Source organism: Propithecus coquereli, unplaced genomic scaffold (assembly GCF_000956105.1).
Source record: "Propithecus coquereli isolate 6110/MARCELLA unplaced genomic scaffold, Pcoq_1.0 Scaffold239, whole genome shotgun sequence".
NCBI lineage: Eukaryota > Metazoa > Chordata > Mammalia > Primates > Indriidae > Propithecus > Propithecus coquereli.
The window spans coordinates 2,629,950-2,648,086 of NW_012147941.1; the positions used below are offsets into that span (position 1 = coordinate 2,629,950).

Sequence of the window (18,137 nt, forward strand, 5' to 3'; positions counted from 1 at the left end):
ACTCCTGACCCCAGGAGATCCTCCTGCCTTGGCCTCCCAGAGTGCTAGGATTGGCTGTGAGCCACCGCGCCCGGCTCCCTCACATACTTTTTTTTTTTTTTTTTTTAAAGAATAAAAGGTGCCAGGCAGTTCTGACCATCAGCAGGTTCTTTGACTCAGTTCAGGCCTCACGTCTTCCAGGAAGGTTCTCAACCTGCCCAGCTGGGCAAGGGCCTTGGGGCTCCTGCAGCGCCCGGGCTTCCCCTTCCGAGCACTTCTCACGGTCCATTTCAGTTTTGTGTATCCCTCACTAGACACAGCAGCGACCACACTGTTAACTGCTTTCAAACCACCTCTACGCGCCTGCCCAGGCAAACAGTTCCTCCTTCCCAGGGGACCTTTCCTCTACCATTTTTGGTCTGGACACCTCCTAACTCATCCTCCAAGGCACAGCCTACATGGCTACTGCTTAGGTGTCCCCTGACCTCTGAGCCTACCCTCTCCGAGGCTACATCCCCCCACCCCGGGCTCCCCGGCCCTCGGACATCCGTGCATACCAGTCACGGCATGGGCTGCACCGCACTGCCAGGGTGTGTTTGGCCTCTGCCGCCCAGCCTGTGAGCTCTTCACAGCAGGGACCAAGTCTTCACCTTTCTCCCTGTGGCTCCCACCATCCCTCCTGAAGGATGGCTCCCACCACCACCAGGCTGGCTTTGGGGCACTAAAACCACCTGTGACATCCTTAACACTGCCTATGTTCCCCCATTCGCCCCCCAGCCAGGGCTTGGCTCTGACTTCACCTGGTCAGTGGCCGTACCGGCTCCCAGCCCAGTCAAAGAGTCAGTGTCCAACTCAAAGCCCACCACCACCCATCCTCACACCTGTGTAAGGCCCCAGAACTCTAGACCTGGCTTGGGGGCCCCCTCTGAACCTCTCTGCCATCCAGCCCCATGGCGCTGCCTCGACCCACCCTCTCTCACCTGGGCCAGCTACCTCCCTGGACTGTCTGCCTCTTCTCCCACACCCTTCTCTGCCCAGAGCTCAGGGCCACAGAGGTCACCCTCAGACTCTTCTAGCATCGTGAAGCAACTCTGCTAACAGTCAGAACGCCTGTCTGACCAACCTGGGCTCTCAGGGCCCCACTTTCCCCACAAGCACATACACTCACCCCACTACCTCCTTCCAGACGTTCACAGCCACAGTCCCTGGCACTTGGCTTGGTGGGGGAGAGGTCGGGGTCAGGGCAGAGGGGCTGAGAATAGGCCTGTTTCTCCACCTTCAAACTAGGTGCCCCTGAAGACAGAGCCGTCTCCTCACCAAACCCTTGAGGTCCGGGCTGTCTCCCTCAGTCCTGTGCTCAGCCTGGGCTCCACACAGGCAGGTGCCCCCACTCACCTTTCAGGGTCGCCTTCTTCAGCACCTTCATGGCGTACAGGTGCCCACTGTCAGGCCGGGTGACCTTCCGCACCAGGAAGACCTGAGAAGGCAGAGGGGAAAGCAGGAAGAAGCTGGGAGGGGGTTGAAGCTGCCAGCTCCTGGTCTCCAGGTCTCAGGCTGACCTCTAACCTCCTGGGGCCCCAAGTTGACCTTCTGCTCCCCCGGGTACCAAAGTGGCCTCTCACCCTTGTCCCCTGATACTGTGGGCCCCAAGGTGACCCCTAACCCCTGTCTCTGACATGACCAGTGCTGCCCTCCCAGCCGTGGGCTCAAGACTCACTTTGCCAAAGGATCCCTGGCCCAGAACCTTGAGGAGCTCGAAGTGGGACGGATCCGCCTTCTCGGCGCCGGCCTTGACGTGGTGCGTGATGGCGATCTCCTTGAGGACGCCCTCATCCTGACGGAGGGACAGAGCTGTGGGCATAGTGGCCCTGACCAGGGCCACAGGGGGCATATCTCCCCACCTGACCTCCACAGACAGGCCTGCAGGCCCACAGACAACCGCCCTGGCAGGGCCAGCGTCCAGGTTCACTGGCATCGAAGGGCCTCAAAGGCTGGGAAGGTCACACCAGACAAGGCAGCACCTCTCTGCTCCCGCTGCTCCGGCCTCACCAGGCCCAAAGGGATGCCCAGGAATGGCCGGGCTGAGCCAATCCCAGGCTCTGGCTGAGGCCCAGACGCTTGCCCCAGGTCCAGCCTGTAGGGCTCCCCTCCCCATGCTGCTTTGGTTTGCCACAGTAGGAAGTAGGGTTTGTTCTCATATGTGCCTTTGTTCCTGGTCAGGGTGGGATAAGAGGAGCCCTCGGTTCTGTAGGATGGAGCTTCGGTGCACAGAGACCCAGGAGTCACCTGAATGCCCCCATCGTCAGTCTGTGGTGGGTCAGAGTTAAGGCCAGAGACTCCACGCCCACCTTCCCAAACATCCCTCATACAAGCCTACTAGAAGGCCCTTGCCAGGTCCCAGCTGTTCTAGGACCCTCTACCCTCCCTCCAATCTGCCACTATTGCCCTGAAGCGCCTCCTTACTTCCCCAGGAAGCAAGTCTAGGCAGGGTCCAGTCACCCAGCAGGGCCAGGCCTGGGCCAGGAGAGCCCAAAGCCAGCTTAGGCCAAACTGGCCTCACAGGCACCTGCTCCAAGGGCCACACACAGGCCAGGACCAGACATCCAAGCACACTCACCGAGTCCCGCTGGGGGCCAGAGCCAGGGCCAGGGACAGGCAGAGAGGTCTGGCTGATCCTGGGCCGCTGCTTCCTGGGCAGCCAGGGGAGCAGGGCCCAGAGCCGCAGACGGGGCGGCTTGGGATCCTGCTCCATCTGCCCAGCAGGGCCACGGCACCATGGCAGGAGCAGGCAGCGTCCGGGGCTGCTGCGGAGGTGGCCAGGCCCAAGGCGGATGTGCAGGGTAAGGGCGGGGGCTGGGCCCAGCCCAGGACAGCCAATCACTCAGGGCCTGTGGTTTCCTAGCTCCGGGTCTACACCCTCACCACGTTCCCTTCCTCTCTCTTCTCCCCCTCCCCAGTGCCTGAGGGCTGCCCTCTGGCCACCACCCCCATCCTCCCTGTGGGTCTGCAAAGGGAAATCCCCATGTCAACCCAGCTACGGAGTAGATAGGTACCCAACACGCAGAGACAGCCGCCACCATGTGGAGGCAGATAAAGAGAGACACCCAACAGGCAGAGGCAGGCACCCAACAGGTGGAGACAGATAAAGACTGGCATCCAACAGGAAGGGGCAGGAGGGTACACATCCCCAAAAGGCAGGATGGATAAGAACATGTACCCAACAGGCAGAGGTGGAAGCAACACATATCCAATAGGCTGAGACAGATGGGAACATGTACCCAACAAGGGGAAGCAGGAGGGGACTCATATCTAACACAGAGGGGGCCAGAGACTTGTACCCAACATGTCGAGGCAGATGGGCATACAAATCCAACAGGCAGTGACAGAAGGGGGCAGGAACCCAAGAGGCAGAGACAAAAGGGGACACAAACCCAACAGGCAGAGACAAAGGGGGACATGAACCCAACAGGCAGAGACAGGTGGGGATATACCCAACAGGCACCCAACATGTGACATGTCCCCAACAAGTGAAGACAGGCACTCATCAAGTGGAGAATGAGGCAGGAACTCAACGACAGAGACAGGCGGACAGCAGAGACAGCCAGAGTCAGGGAGGCCCAAGCAGACTGACAGACGCCCAGGGCAGATAGAGTCTGACACCCGGTACACAGGCAAGCAGCAGGGCAGGGATCCCCAGGAAAGGGTTAAGGGCAGAGCTGTGGGTTCTTGCTGGTGTACCTGGGGCTGGGGAAAGAGATGAGGGGACACAGCCTGCAGACCCCCAGCACTCAGGACAGCAGTCCACTATCTGTGGTAGACCCAGCTCTGAGGTCTTCCATTTCCCTAGGATTTTCTTCCCATGCCAGGGCCCACGGGGCCTATCTCCTGAGTGCAGTCTGATGGCTTTGACTCTGATCCAAATAGCCTAAAAGCTGTTAGCCCCATTTCAGGAACAGGAAACTGAGGCCCAGAGGACAGTGACTCATCCAGGTTCAAAGCAAACCAGTGGCAGAGCCAACCTGAACCCAAGTACCTCCCCTGGTCACTGCCTGGCTTGGGGTCAAAAGGCCTTAAGTGCCAGGAAAAGGTGGGCAGGTAAGTCGGCCAGAGCCACTTCCTGCCCACCCAAGCCCACCCTCTCCCTGGGTACTAGGGTCAGCCTGGGACTTCCCACTCTAGGTCTTAACTCTCAGAGACACACCCAACCTTCAGGGAACCCTCCCTGACAGACAGGAGACTGGGTCTAACAACCCCACATGAAAACCAAAAAGCTGTGGCTAATCAGACCCCTGAGTGTAACCTTCTGGTAAGACAGGCAGGAAGCCCGGCTCAGAGAGGGGCTGAGATGGGCCAAGGCCACACGGCAGCCCCTGTCCACCCCACCCTGAGATCTGAGGCTCCACCACTTCTGTCTGCTTCTGACTGAGAACACTCCCTGGGGACAGAAGCAGCCACCCGGAAACCCCAGGGGACAGAGGCACTGACAAACCCATTCCTTGCTCAGAGTCACGGTGACAGACACTGCTGGAGGCAGGCCACCCTTCTGCTCACCTTTCTGGGACAGGGGACCGAGTCTCTCTCAACCCTGGGGAAATCTGCCGGGGTCTGCATGGTGGGGCCCAAGCCAGTGGCCAGAGGCCCCGCTACTATTCTTACTTCTGCTTTTCTTAGCCTTCCTGGCCCAGAAGGCAGGGTCCTTGGCCCCCCTCCTTCTCACTTCCCCCTCTGCAGGGAGGAGGGACAGAGGTGGGCCAGGCTCCCCTACTGAGGAGGCGACAAGCAGACCCCAAGCCCATGACCCCAGGGAGGGCCGGGGTATACCCCTCCCTCCCTCCTCTGACCCAAAGGAGGGGAGACAGGAACAGAAACAGAAGTCATAAGGCGAGGAGGCAATGACATAGGGGGCATCCCAGTACCCGAAAATATCTGCAGAGGGGACACAGGGCAGAAGTCAGCAAGGCCACAGTCTGACTGCCCCAGCCCAAAAGGGCGGCCCCCAGGGCAGGCACCACTAGACCCAGCCCTGCCCCTGCTCAGCTGCCTGATGACGCCTGCCAGTCCAGAGCCCTGGGTGGGCAAGGGGACAGAAGGCCGCTGTAGCAAGTGACCAGTTGTGTGGCTCATGCCCGTAGGGAGCCCAGAGCAGGAAGATCACTTGAGTCTGGGAGTTCGAGGTTGCAGTGAGCCATGATGATGCCCCTACACTCTAGCCCGGGTGACAGAGCAACCCTGTCTCAAAAAAAAGACAAAAAAGAAAGTGGCCGGGAGGCCTGGCAGGAGGAGGAGCCAGCGGCTCCAGGGCAGGGGTTGGCCAGGCCCAGCTGCCATGAGGCCTCGCCCCCTCACTCGCACCAGCACACCCCAGGAACTGACACGCGCACTCGGGCTGATGATCAGAAACCCTTTCCACAGACATCCCCTATGGAGAAACGCGCCCCCACGCACACACGGACTTCCCCTTCCCTGTACTCTGGGCCGCTGATAACAGTCTCTGCAGGGGCCTGGCTGCAGGGATTGTGAAAGATGCCTCCCCGGACTCGGCCTCTCAGTACCCCCCAGCTTCCTCAGGCTGGAGTTGGGAGGCTAGGGCAGCCCTGGGAACCCCAAAGGTCTCTGAGGGGCCAGCACCAGCTCCCCCAACAATCCCCCGGTGCCTCAGAGGCAGAGGAAGAACCTCTGTGGCTACCAGGGTACCAGAAGGGGCAACAGGAAGGAAACAGTCTCAGAACTGCCTTCGCTGAAGGGTGTGTGGGGCCTGAGGCCTCTGGTGGCAGGACGGGGGGAGGATAGCCACCAGCCCACATCCCTTGGTCCCTGCCCCAACCCCGACAGGCACTTCCTCTTTATTCACTTCCTCTCACAGAACAGCTGGGAGAAGCCCAGAGCCCCCTAGCCAGATCCCTGGCCCCTAGGGTCCCCACCCTGGGCCTTGCTCTGCCAGCTGTAGCCAAGCCCACCTGCCAATCCCTGGCCGTAACGGACACCAAAAGCTCCTTCCCCAGCTGGCAGCATGTGAAGGTCCTCCCAGGTGCTACCCCCTCTGGTGGGACATATGTCCTCAGATGCATCTCCCAGCATGCCTCTGGGCAAGTGAGGAGGGGTCCACAGCTCCCAGGCATCCTCAGGTGGGGGCAGGCCTCAGGCACTAGGTCAGGACTAGTGCGGTATGATGATGTGAATTGTGCCTCCTACTGAGCATTTAGTGCACTTGGCCATTTTTTCCTTCAACCTCTGCTGAAGTGGATTCTGCCAGCCTCTGTTTGGCACTGGGTCTTAGCTCCAAGGAAGGTACTGCCATCCCCGTTTCACAGATGAGAAAACTACACTCAAAGAGGGTGACTTGCCAAGGCCACATGCCTAGAAAGGGGGAGAGCCAAGTACAAAATCAAGGGCTGTTTGCTCCCAGAGCCTACACTCTTAAGCATTTCATCACTACCCTCCCTGCAAGGCCGGCCAGCCTGCCTCCCCTCTGGACATCACTTACTGCTCCTGGCCCCTGCTCTGTCCCAGGCCAGGAGCAGACACTAGGAGGCACAGGTGTTAAGGCAGACTCTGGCCTTGTCCTCAGGTAGCTCTGAAAAGAAATACGTGATAACAAAACACAACTGTCCTGTGACATCTGCAATCAAGGTGTTGTGGAAGCCCAGAGGTGGTGACTATCTGCCAGGGGGTGAGGTCTGGAAAGCCCTTCCGGAGAGGGGCAGTGCAGCTGGTTGGCCCGGCAGAGAAGAGGAAGAAAGACACTCCAGGTAGAGAAAGACCAGTGTGAGCAAGGCGCTTGAGGCCAGGAGTGCAGGTGGGAAGTCAAGAACTGGCTACTCACTAGCTGAACATTCCCTGGCAAATCTCTTTTCCTGTCCGAACCTCAGTTTCCTCCCCTGTAAAATGAAGGTGAAAACTACATGCTCCACCCTCAGAAGGTTGTTTCTAGAAGCAAAATGGGCCATGGAGACGGAGGGACATGGCAAACAGAACTTCCCCTTGGATTAGTTAGACAGTCTTACTGCTCAGGGTCTCCCCTGGGCAGGCCACAGGGCCCAGGTGCTGAGGGGGCGGGGGTGGGCTGGCCTGCTGTGGCCAGACCAAGGGAAGTTCCTCCCAACACCTGAAGCTGCCCGAGGCTCGCCGAAGTCCACAGTCACATCCTGCCTAAGCTCCGGCGAGGGGAGCATGAGGGATCCAGGAGGGATCAGGGTTTCATAAACAGGAAGAGAGGAGGGGAGGGGGGGACGCTTAGCTCTCAAAATAGACCTGCAGACGCTTCAAAGGGGTCCAGCTCCGGAGACAGCAGGGGCAGAGGGCCTGGGGTGCCCAGTCCACTCCCAGGAAGGGAGGGAAGTGAGTGGAGCCCCAGTGTGCCTGACGATGCCAGAAGCGCCCAGGTGCTAAAGGGATCCGGGGGGCTCTCACTGTGGACTTGCTGTCCACACCATTGCTGCTAAAACTCAAATCCCCCTTTCTGCCTGTAATGAATAAAATAAACAAGCATTAAACACCAGCATTGTGCTGTATACTTTAATTTATGCCCATCACATTCTCTCTTCCAGTGCCCTGAGAGGTGGGCTCTATTCTCCTTTTACAGGAAAAGGATCTGAGCCTCAGAGGGGCAAGTTACTTTTCCAAGGTTACAAGGCAAATGAGAAACAGGAGCAGGATTCCAAACTCAGAATGCATGACTCCTGAGTCCCCTTCTCTGTCCCTTCTCCATCTGGAAGGTAAAACTCTTTCTCTGGCTGCAAAAATCCTGCCTTTCGAGGCCCAGCCAAATGCCAGCTCCGCAGGCAAGTGGCCCAGTGCCCCAGAGCCCACTCCAACTCTTCTTCCTCTGCCACATAGAGCAGTGACCGTGTGTCTGGTCCACACTCAGCCCTGAATTGAGATGCCACCAACTGAGTTCCCCAGGATGTGCTTATTTCATCATGTCACTGAGAGAAATGTGGGCACCTGGAATGTGGTATGTCTCTGCCAGCACAGGACCTAGCTCAGAATGGAGGTTCTATGTGCCTGTCCATGGCCGTGTCCTTCCCCATCACAGTACCACCACCTGGCTCTCCTGTCTCCACACTCCACCCAAAGCCTGGGAGCTCCCGGAGGGTGGGTGGGTGTTGACTTCATTTTAAGGCCCCCCAGTGCCACACAACAGGATGCCCTGAATGTCTGATGAAGGATGAACTGGCCCATTGCCCCCTCATCCCACTGCACAGTGATGAGGTCCTGATCACAGGTTGAGCGCCCCCTGGTGCACTAAGCCCAGTAGTGGGCATTAGGGACACTGGTGGCTGGGGCAACAGAGATGGGTGAGCCAGTGCCCAAGACTGGCAGCACTTGGGATCACAGAAACCCAACGCTCCTCTTCTTCAGCACTCGGGGTTCCCTAGGCTATAAGTAATGTGGGCTCTGTGGTCAAACAAGACTTGACTTCATCACCCACCAGCTATGCAACATTGAACCTCAATTTTCTCATCTGTAAAATGGGGATAGTGACAATTTATCTCTGAGGATGTAGTAAGAACCAAAGCTCCTGGTATAGTGCCGGGCATGGGTTAAGCTCTTTCTCTTCTTTAATGTGGTATCCAAGACTCCTTGTCCCACATATCTCAAGCCTTGTCTCCAGTTCCACCCCAGGGTCTTCTGCTCTAGGGCAGGAGTCATAGCCTTGGGAGCAAATGGAGGTCACCTGCCTGTAAAGCTCCTGCCCTCTCAGTCAGCCCCTCTAGCTCTTAAGGTGAGAAGCTGTGCTCACCACCAGCTCCCTAAAAGCTGCAAGCTCCTCTGCAGCCCCCAGAACCTCGGCCCTGAGATCTGAACACCCTGGTTCTTCACTGGGGACCTACAGTCCCTTTGTTTTGTTACTAGGCAGCCAGAGGTAGCTACTTCGTGGGAGAACATTCTCCACACACGGGCTGCGATAAGCCAAGGGCCCAGTTCACTCTGCTGACCTGCCTCTGAGGGACCAAGGTTGCGAGGACGGGGGAGCCTACTTCTCTCACCCTGCCCCACCCGCCAGCTCAGATACCTTATCTTAGGAACCTGAGTCAAGGTAAACATCAGAACAAACCCTGAACCCAACTCAAAGGTCAAGTTTATGGCAGGTGTGGAGCTTGGGCAGACCCAGGCCTGGAAGGTGGGGCTACAGGCAGGAAGTGGAACTGACCACACAGCAGGGCATTCCTGTTGCCAGTGCTGGAGCTGCTGTGTGCCAGGCAGGTACTACCTCGTCGTCCTTTACGTCACTCCTGTGACACAGGCACTACTTCCTCCAACTTACAGGTGAGGAAACTGAGACTCAGAAGGGAGACGAGCTTCTGGTCAAATGGTGGACGCGGAGCCAGGACTTGAACCCAGGTGTGCTCTAACGCCAGAGTCCAAGCTCTGCCCCTGACTAGGTGGCTTCCACAGCCTCTCCACAGCCAGTATCTCTTGTGATCTGTGAAGGGGGTGTGGTCTTTCAAACTATAGAGATGACAGGGGACAAGAACCCACCCAAGGTCACACAATTGTCACCCAGTCCCTGGCACTTTTGGCAACACACAAAACCAGTGACAGGGGCTGAGGGGCTACAGGAAGGAGCCTAGGAGAAGCAGAGAGAGCAGAGGTGAGGGAACAAGCCTCTGGCTGGGAGGCAGGAGTCCTGAGAAATGGCATGAGTGCCACATGCCAGGCCTGGGCCCAGTTAGACTTGAGAGGCCATCAGGTTCCCCACAGCACCACCTTCCCAGCTCACATGCCAAGACGCTTCCAGGCCCTCAGCAGGCCCTGCTCTACCAAGGGGAGGAGCAGCAGGGCCGGCCTGAGCCTCTCCCATCACTTCTTAAAGCCAGCTCAAACTTCATGAGTAAATAAACCACAGAAGTGTCCTGGGCTGGGTGACAGGTAACCGGAGTTCTAGCCTGGATTCTGCTTCAGACCCCTTCTGGGCTGCAGACCCTTTACCTATAAAATGGGAAGGTTGGAGCCAAGTGATTTCTTTTTTTTTTTTTTTTTGAGATAGGGTCTCACTCCATCGCCCAGGCTGGAGTGCGGTGACACGATCATAGCTCACTGTAACCTTGAACTCCCGGGCTCAAGTGATCCTCCTGCCTCAGCCTTCTGAGTAGGCCCACACATCACCATGCCTGGCTAATTTTTTTTTAATGTCGGGGTCTCGCTATATTGCCCAGGCTGGACTCTAACTCCTGGCAGATCAAGGGATCCTCCTGCCTGGGCCTCCCAAAGTGCTGGGATTACAGGCATGAGCCACCATGCCCAGCCAGAGCAAGTGATTTCTATGCCCAGGGTTGCCATGAGGACTTGGTGGAACCAGAGAAGGACAGCTGAGCTGGGCAAAGGGGCATGAAGCCAGGGCCCACCCTCCTCGAGGCCATGCAAATAGCAACCCCCAGGGTCCCCAGCCTAGGGTGCTGGCTCTGGTCCTCACCTTGGATGGCTGAAGTCCAGCTTCTTCCCCTGAGGCCTGTCCATTCTGGAAAAGAGAAGGGAGATTGGGGAGCATTGTCAAAACTTACCAGTGTGGAAGAAAGACAGACTCCATGGGACACCCCCACCCTTGGCTGTTCCCAATAGCCAGGGAGGCCATCAGAGGCAGAAGTTCTGGATGGGTCCCCTCCACCTCTACGTTCATGGTGGGGGTGCAGATACCAGGTACTATCAACTCAGATAGAACATTCCCAGGGCCAATATTTCCTCCCTCGTGCTCTCTGCCTGGCAAATACCTCATCTTTGAAGACTCAGCTCAAATATCACCTCCTCCCAGGGAGAAGAGGGTTATGTGTGGCTCCCAGGTCCACCAGAGACAAATTGTGTGACCTCGTACAAACTAATCAACTGCGGGACCTCAGTTTCCAACCCGTAACATGGGGTAGTTACTGGGACCTCCCAGAGTTGCTGCAAAGGTAGAGGGAGACAAAGTCCAGGCCAGAGACAGTGGCTGCCTTACTCTGCCTCACTCTGGGACCCTTCCCCTGCCCTTGCGGACAGAATGACCGCTGCCTCCACTGCGCCCCTGCATTCCTTCATTGTACGTGTCACACTGCAGGGACTATTTACACACAGGCCTGCCCTTCCTAATAGATGGGAGTCCGGGAGGGCTTGGTGCTAACAGCTGCTCTCTTCCGAGCCCCTGCCACATGCCAGGCACTGGGCTCAGTGCCTCACACCTGTGGCACCACGTAATCCCCACGACAGCCCTGGGAGCCCTGGCCCCATTTGGCAGAGGAGGAAACTGAGGTTCAGAGGGACCTAGTGATGGCATCTAAGGTCACACAACTGGTAAGTGGGGATTTGAAATCTGATCCAAAATCCAGGAGGTGGTCAAAAAGCTCAGTCGAAGAGCAGCCCACACCCCAGCCAGGGGAACTCTCTGCAGGGACGGGCAGATACTGGAGCCACCCCTGGGTAGGCCTTCCTTTTCCAGCCCCCAGACCTCACCCTCAGGTGGGCATTAAATGCTCTGAGGTGGACCAAACCCAGCCCATCTGTTTCTTGTGTGATATGAGGTGAGTAACCTACCCTATCTGAGCCTTGGGAAGCTGCAAGGAGCTGTCCTCACCCCTCCTAGCACCGCAAGAGTGTGGCGAGGCAGACAGGAGGTTCCCAATGGCTAAGAAGACCCAGCCTAGGGCAGGTCAGGACTTTGGAGCCAGGAACTGGGTCCACAGGGCAGCTGTGGCCTTGCTTGGCAGCAGCAGGCACAGCTGTGTTCTACCCATTACATAATCTCCCTGCCCCTGGGGCAGCCTTCCCCTGCCCCTCCCAGGACATCCTGCCCCCTGATCCCCTTTAATGCCCCTAATCCCCCCCCAAGGGGCCAAGTGTTCTGCAGGCCCCTCCACACACACATACAGACACACTGCCGTCTCTCAGCAGCCTGGGGAGGAGGGATGGTTAATCAGGGCCCTGGAGTCAGGGGGATGCATTTGTAAACTAAGTTCCACTTCACCCAGCATTCTAGACTCTTGACATAATTCCCACAGATCAACATAGCAACCTACCCACCAGCACCTCCCCACTCAGCCTTCCCCACTCCAAACCCTCATCCTTCCTAAAATCCATTCACCCACTCACTCACTCACTATTTATTGAGGATCTATGTACCAGGCACCAAACCCTTCCATGGCTCCCCACTGCCTGTAGCATAGAGTCCCAGCTCCTTAGCGTAGAATTCAGCGCCATTACCTCCAACTGCCCAGCACAGTGATTAAAAATGTGAGTTCTGCCAGGTGTGGTGGCTCACACCTGTAATCCTAGCACTCTGGGAGGCCAAGACGGGAGGATCATTTCAGGTCAGGAGTCCAAGACCAGCCTGAGCAAGAGTGAGACCCTGTCTCTAAAAAAAAAAAAAACCAGAATGGGGGTTCTGTAGCCAGGTGTGGTGGTGGCATGTACCTATAGTCCTAGCTACTTGGGAGACTGAGCCAGGAGGATTGCTTGAGCCCAGAAGTTCGAGGTTACAGTGAGCTATGATAGAGAGAGAGCGCAGTGGCACTCCAGCCTGGGTGACAGAGCCAGACCTTGTCTCTAAAAAAAAGAATGTGGGTTCTAGAACCTGACCTTGTGGGTTCAAATTCTGGCTTCTACCACTTGTGTGACCCTGAGAAGGTTAGTTCATTTCTCAGGGCTTCAGTTTCCTCGTTTCCTCATCTGTGAAACGGGGATAAAAGTAATGTACCTCATTGGGTGGTTGCAAGAAACAAATGACACAAGGCCTCTAAATACACACATCTGGCATGTAAACTGGTCTACAAACAATAGCCATTTTTATTACTAGGCCCTATTTTTGAACTAAAATGAACAACCTGAGACCCTGAACAGAACAATTTGTTTCATATCCCCAAGCATTTGCATGGTGGCTTCCTCTTCCAAGAAAATCCTTCCTGCCTTGTCACTTTGGCAAACTCCTGGTCTTCCTTTAGGACTGAATTCAATGTCTCCTTCTGTGTCCACACGGCTTCAAGTTCTTTCCTCCCTCCTTGGTCCTCCCACAGCACTGTGTATACCACGGGTTAAATCAGGAAGGAGCCACGGCTCGTCTATCATCATCTCCGTGGCACCCAGCCAGGGTCTAGCATGTAGTTTGTCAAATGAAAATTCAATCCAGCAGAGAGCAAGAGGCCAGAGCAAGTCCTATTACTCCCAGTTTTTCAGATGACACTCAGAGGTGAGTCTCTGGCCTGGGCGCCATCCTTATAGAACCTCATACCTGTGAGAGCTGATGCATAGGTCCCTAGAGGGAAACGGGGCAGCCCTGGAGAAAGGACTGGGGGGCGCGGAACAAGGACCATAGGTGAGCTTCCCCCTTGGAGCCTGGGTCCTGGGAAGGCAGAGGTCATCTGACCCTCTGGCCTGACTGCTGCATGGGAGGGTGGAAGGAACATAGCTGTGTAGCCATGAAGACAACGGCCACTAATCCCAGCTCTGCCTGCCACTCACTCTGACCTTGCATCTGTCACAATACTTTCTGAAGCCTCGGTTTCCTCATCTGTATCATGAGTGCAGGTTTGTCTTGTTGACGACAGCTGCACCTTATTGCTTGGAATAGCATTTGTCACAGAAGTACTGAATAAATAAATGAATGACTGAATGGGGCCAGTGATGCTCACCTTGCAGAAGACTGAATGAAGGACCTTGTCTAAAGAGCCCTTTGGCCTCTTAGAGCAGGGGTCCCCAACTTATGGTGAATTGTATTATTTCATTATATATTACAATAAAATAATAATAGAAATAAAGTACATAATAATGTAATGTGCTTGGATCATCCTGAAACCATCACCCCCTTCCCCAGTCTGTGGAAAAATTGTCTTCCATGAAAACGGTCCCTGGGCCAGGCACGGTGGCTCGTGCCTGTAATCCCAGCACTCTGGGAGGCTGAGGTGGGAGGATTGCTTGAGGTCAGGAGTTCGAGACCAGCCTGAGCAAGAGCGAGACCCCGTCTCTACCAAAAATAGAAAGAAATTAATTGGACAGCTAAAAATATATAGAAAAAATTAGCCGGGCATGGTGGTGCATGCCTGTAGTCCCAGCTACTTGGGAGGCTGAGGCAGGAGGATTGCTTGAGCCCAGGAGTCTGAGGTTGCTGTGAGCTAGGCTGACGCCACGGCACTCACTCTAGCCAGGGCAACAAAGTGAGACTCTGTCTCAAAAAAAAAAAAAGACCCCGTCTCTACTCAAAATAGAAAAACTTAGCCAGGCATGGTGGTGCACGCCTGTAGTCCCAGCTACTCGGGAGGCTGAGGAAGGAGGATTGCCTGAGCCCGGGAGTTGGAGGTTGCTGTGAGCTAGGCTGATGCCACGGCACCCTAGCCCAGGCAACAGAGTAAGACTCTGTCTCAAAAAAAAAAAAAAAAAAAAAAAAAAAAAGGAAAAAGAAAACAATCCCTAGTGCCAAAAAGGCTGGGGACCACTGTCTTAGAGGATGGAGATCCTCTCCCCTCTCTCTTCCTCAAAGCACTGCTCATGAAGACAGCTGCCAGGGCCCCCTTCCCAGGGGTCAGAGATAGGTTCCAACAGGCATCTTTACTTCCTACCCAAGCAGCTCTGTTGTGGGAAGAGAGGCCCAGGGAAGCGTTTGAAGCTGGGCAGCAGATGGAGAAGGACAGCACGTGCCCTGCAGGCAGGAAGCAGCCTCAGGAGCTGGGTTCTGAGCCCAGCATTGGCAGCCCTGTGCACTGCTGGAGGCTGGGGGCCAGGTGCCAGGGCTAGCTGGCACTGCCAGCCCTCGGCAAAGACTGGACAAGGGCCCTGCGGGATGCGGAGAGTCTGCCAACATCCGGAGCCTCTCTTGGAGTACCTTCCACCTGGGCCAGTGTGATGCCAGCCATTCCCCACCCTTGAGCCTCTCCCACTTGGTAGAAGACAGCGAGAGATCTAGGTTCCAATCCTGGCTCTGACATTAAATCATATGCCAGTTCTCCTTTCTCAGTCCAGTTGTCCCCTCTGAAAATGCGGGTAATACTCTCTACCTGAAGAAGTTGTATGAGAATTAAAGAAGGGTGACATAGGTGAATCGGAGTGGGTGGCACATAGTAAAGCTCTGCATGTGGCAGGACTGGGCCTGGGGACAAGACTACTGCTTTCAGCAGAGCCAGGGAAGGCCTAGGCAGAAACCTCACCCAAACTTCCAAAACCTGGGCCACACCCTGGGCAGGCCCTGTCTTTCAGAGGCCCATTTTCAGCAGCATTATGGGAGGGCAGAGCAGTCCAGACCCCAGGCCTTTGGCAAATGTCTCAGTCAGTCTCTTGCCTGTCTCCTTCCTGGCAAGGAGCTACCGGCAGTGGCAGTGCCTGTACCTGTGGGTCAGGCCGCTGTATCACTTACATGTCACCTGGGCTAAGAACAGAGAGGCCCTGTTCTCCGGTAAGAACAGCCCAACCCTCACCCTGGCTGCCCCATGGCTCCTGTTACCCAAACAATAACACCCAGTCACCGGGCACCTCCAGGAATGGGGGTGGAGAGGACAGGCAGCAGTATGCGGGACTCTCCACCCTCACAGGCCCCGGAGGCAGAGGCTAGAACTTAGCCCTTCCCACTGGGGAAACAGAGGCTCAGACAAGCTGAGGACTGGCTGAGGTCACACAGCATTTCTGGAGTGAAGCTCCTGAGGAAATCACGCCCCCCTCCCCACCAAGCCTGGGAAATACACTGGTCTTCCCCTGCCACAAAGTTCAGGTACTCAAAACCAAGATGGGTTTCCCAGTTAAACCTGGCCCCCTGGTGAAGCTGGCCCTGGCCTCAGGGTTCCCCAAATGGAAGCAGGAAGTGCCCTGGACCAGGAATTGGGACTCAAGTTCCTGGTATCTCATCTCCCTACTAGTATAACCCAAGGCAAGTCTGCAGGTTATGTCTCCCTCCAGCCTCTCCCAACTCTACCTTCCCCTTGGGAGGCCTAGGTCCCAGGGGCGTGCCCGGGCAAAGGAATCCATCTCTGAGCGCACCCCCCAGGCCCTTGTGCCCCAGTCCTAGTGGTGGGGGGGGGCATAAGGGCTGCAGAGGGCAGTGTTCCTCACCTCAGAGGGTGAGTCAGCGAGAGAACCTCTGAGCAGCCTAGCAGTGCCTGTAAAAACCCCATGGCAGGAATCCCAGAGCAATTTACTCCAAATTGCGCCTTCAGGTTGGTTACCTAATCCTGCCGCGCCCACCCTCCAATAGGCAGTGTGTATTGGCCATCCCTTTAAAGGAGAAGCACATCCTGGGCACTGGGGACCTGTGTCCTCACCCTGATCTCAATCTGTGGTCCTAAGAGGCAGGACACATGGTGGCTGCTCTAGCTAAGAGAGGACAGAGGAGGGGACCTAGGCAAGGGCTAGAGGCCCAAGCCAGGAGAAAATCACCTTGGCTCCTGGGCTCAAATGAGGTCTTCCATGCCCTCCTTGCACACCCCCAACAGCCCCCTTGGAAGGGGAGAATCACCTGCCTCCTTCCCAGCAAGATGCTAAGGGGGAAATTTTTGACCTGCAGGTTCAGGGGCTTGACTTTGACCCTGGGGGTCAAAAGGCATAGGAAGAGCTGGCCTTCTGCATGCTTAGGGCCTGGCACCATAGAGCTCTCAAAGGAGGACAGGAGCTGCTTCTGGGAGAGAGGGAGGTGGTTGTCTAGAGAGTTTAGGCTGGCAGAGGCCAAACTCCCCATGGGCCCGGCCTTTCCTATGGGAGAGGACACAAGAAGGGAGGGAAGCAGGCACCAAAATCCCCTCACCAATAATCTTCACAAGGTCTCAGGGTTCTTTCTCCCTCTCCACAGCCTAGGGTAGGGAAAACAGTTGTCCTCTGGCCCTAGCCTCAGAGCCGCAGGGCAAAGAAAACCAGGCGTTCCAGCCCCAGAGGGGCGGTGCCATCCCACATTCCACAACCGCCAGGGGTCAAGGGGGGCAATCCTTCCAGGGTCAGCAGCGGTTAACTGAGAAGCCGTGAGCTCTTGCGGGAGGCACTGGGGGAAGTAGGGGGGGGTCCCATGACCCTTGTCTCTGGTAGAATTTCATACATCTGGCGCCCAAGCCCGGCCCGTCTGTACTAATGGAGGAAGCTCCGACAGCTCCCGACAGATGCCAGGACCCGTCCTGGACGTGTGGGGTGAAGCGAGCCAGATCCCCACAGGATCCCCTCTCCTGGCTATGGCCGGGAAGCACTCAGTGCCTGGCTGAACTGCCCCTCGCACACGCACACCGGGGCACAGGGGGGTGGAGCCGGACAGTGGGCAAGAGATCGGAGGGCACTCGCGCCCTCGCGGGCGCCCGCCCAGCTGCAGCAGCGCCGCGGGCCGCCCCGCCCCTGTGGGGATCCGGGCACGCCGGCCGCCAGCGCCCGTCCCCCGCCCCGCTCACTCACCTCCGGGTCCAGCGGCACGAGCTCCATGAGCGGCCAGGGCTCCTTGAGCTGAGCGAGCGGCATCGCGCCGCCGCCGGACAGCCTGCGCTCCTCCGGCTGCCCCGGCTGCGCTGCCTCCCGGGTCCCGGGGTCCCCGGCTCTGCGCCCCTGCGCCCCACGGCCCCCGAGCCCCTCGCGCTCGGGCTGGGCCGTTCGCCGCCGCCGCGGCACTAGCACTTCGGCTCCCTCCGTCACCCGGCGCCGCCGCGCCCATTGGCTACCTGCGCGGGGGCGGGGCCGTCGAAGCCCCGCCCCAGCCCCCGCAGCGCGGCATTCCCTGCGCGGACCCCCGCCCCCGCCGCGCCCGGAGCGCCGGCCCCGCCTCCACCGCGAGCCCCCGGCCCGCGCTCCGCTCCGCCCAGAAGAGGCCCTGTTGGCTCCTCCCTACCCAGCCGAGTCCCCCTGCGCAAACCATGCCCGGGCACCGCTCTGCTCATTTGGAATACCAACCCAGATGTTCCTTCTCCTTCCAACCGGGGGCAAGCCCCCTGTCCCCTCTGCCCTACTCACCGAGTCACACAGGGTGTCTTGGACCTGATCCAGGCGGAGGCTTGAAAGGAGCCTGTGCCCTGCTCGCCTCAGGCCCTCACCTTACCAGGCCCTAGAGATCCCCATTCCGATCCCAGTGCTGGCACGGAAGCCACCACTGGGATCCCGAGGTGATCTCCGTGCCCCAGCCCCAGGTAGGCTCCAACTCTTCTGTCACCACCATCAGGACCCACAGCGCCCCAAGAGTGTTTTTTTAATACGCATCTTTTGCAGTCTGTGCTGAGCCCTATCATTTGAGGGGGCTCCGTTCA

General features: G+C 57.3%; 1 protein-coding gene across 2 annotated transcripts in view; it reads right to left on the reverse strand.

The window, feature by feature from the left end:
* RPS6KA1 (ribosomal protein S6 kinase, 90kDa, polypeptide 1) overlaps positions 1-17,528 on the reverse strand; it is a 40,394-nt gene extending 22,866 nt beyond the window's left edge. The window contains exons 1-4 of one of the 2 annotated variants that reach the window (XM_012645990.1): positions 17,299-17,528; positions 10,397-10,441; positions 1,697-1,813; positions 1,375-1,456 (exon numbers count right to left, since the gene is read on the reverse strand). In XM_012645990.1, coding sequence (XP_012501444.1) covers positions 1,375-1,456; positions 1,697-1,813; positions 10,397-10,441; positions 17,299-17,361 — 307 coding nt within the window. In that variant the 5' untranslated portion in view covers positions 17,362-17,528. Of the gene's footprint in view, positions 1-1,374; positions 1,457-1,696; positions 1,814-2,596; positions 2,778-10,396; positions 10,442-17,298 lie in introns of those variants that run through there. The other variant, XM_012645991.1, reaches the window with a different exon arrangement.
* Positions 17,529-18,137: the final 609 nt, after the last annotated feature.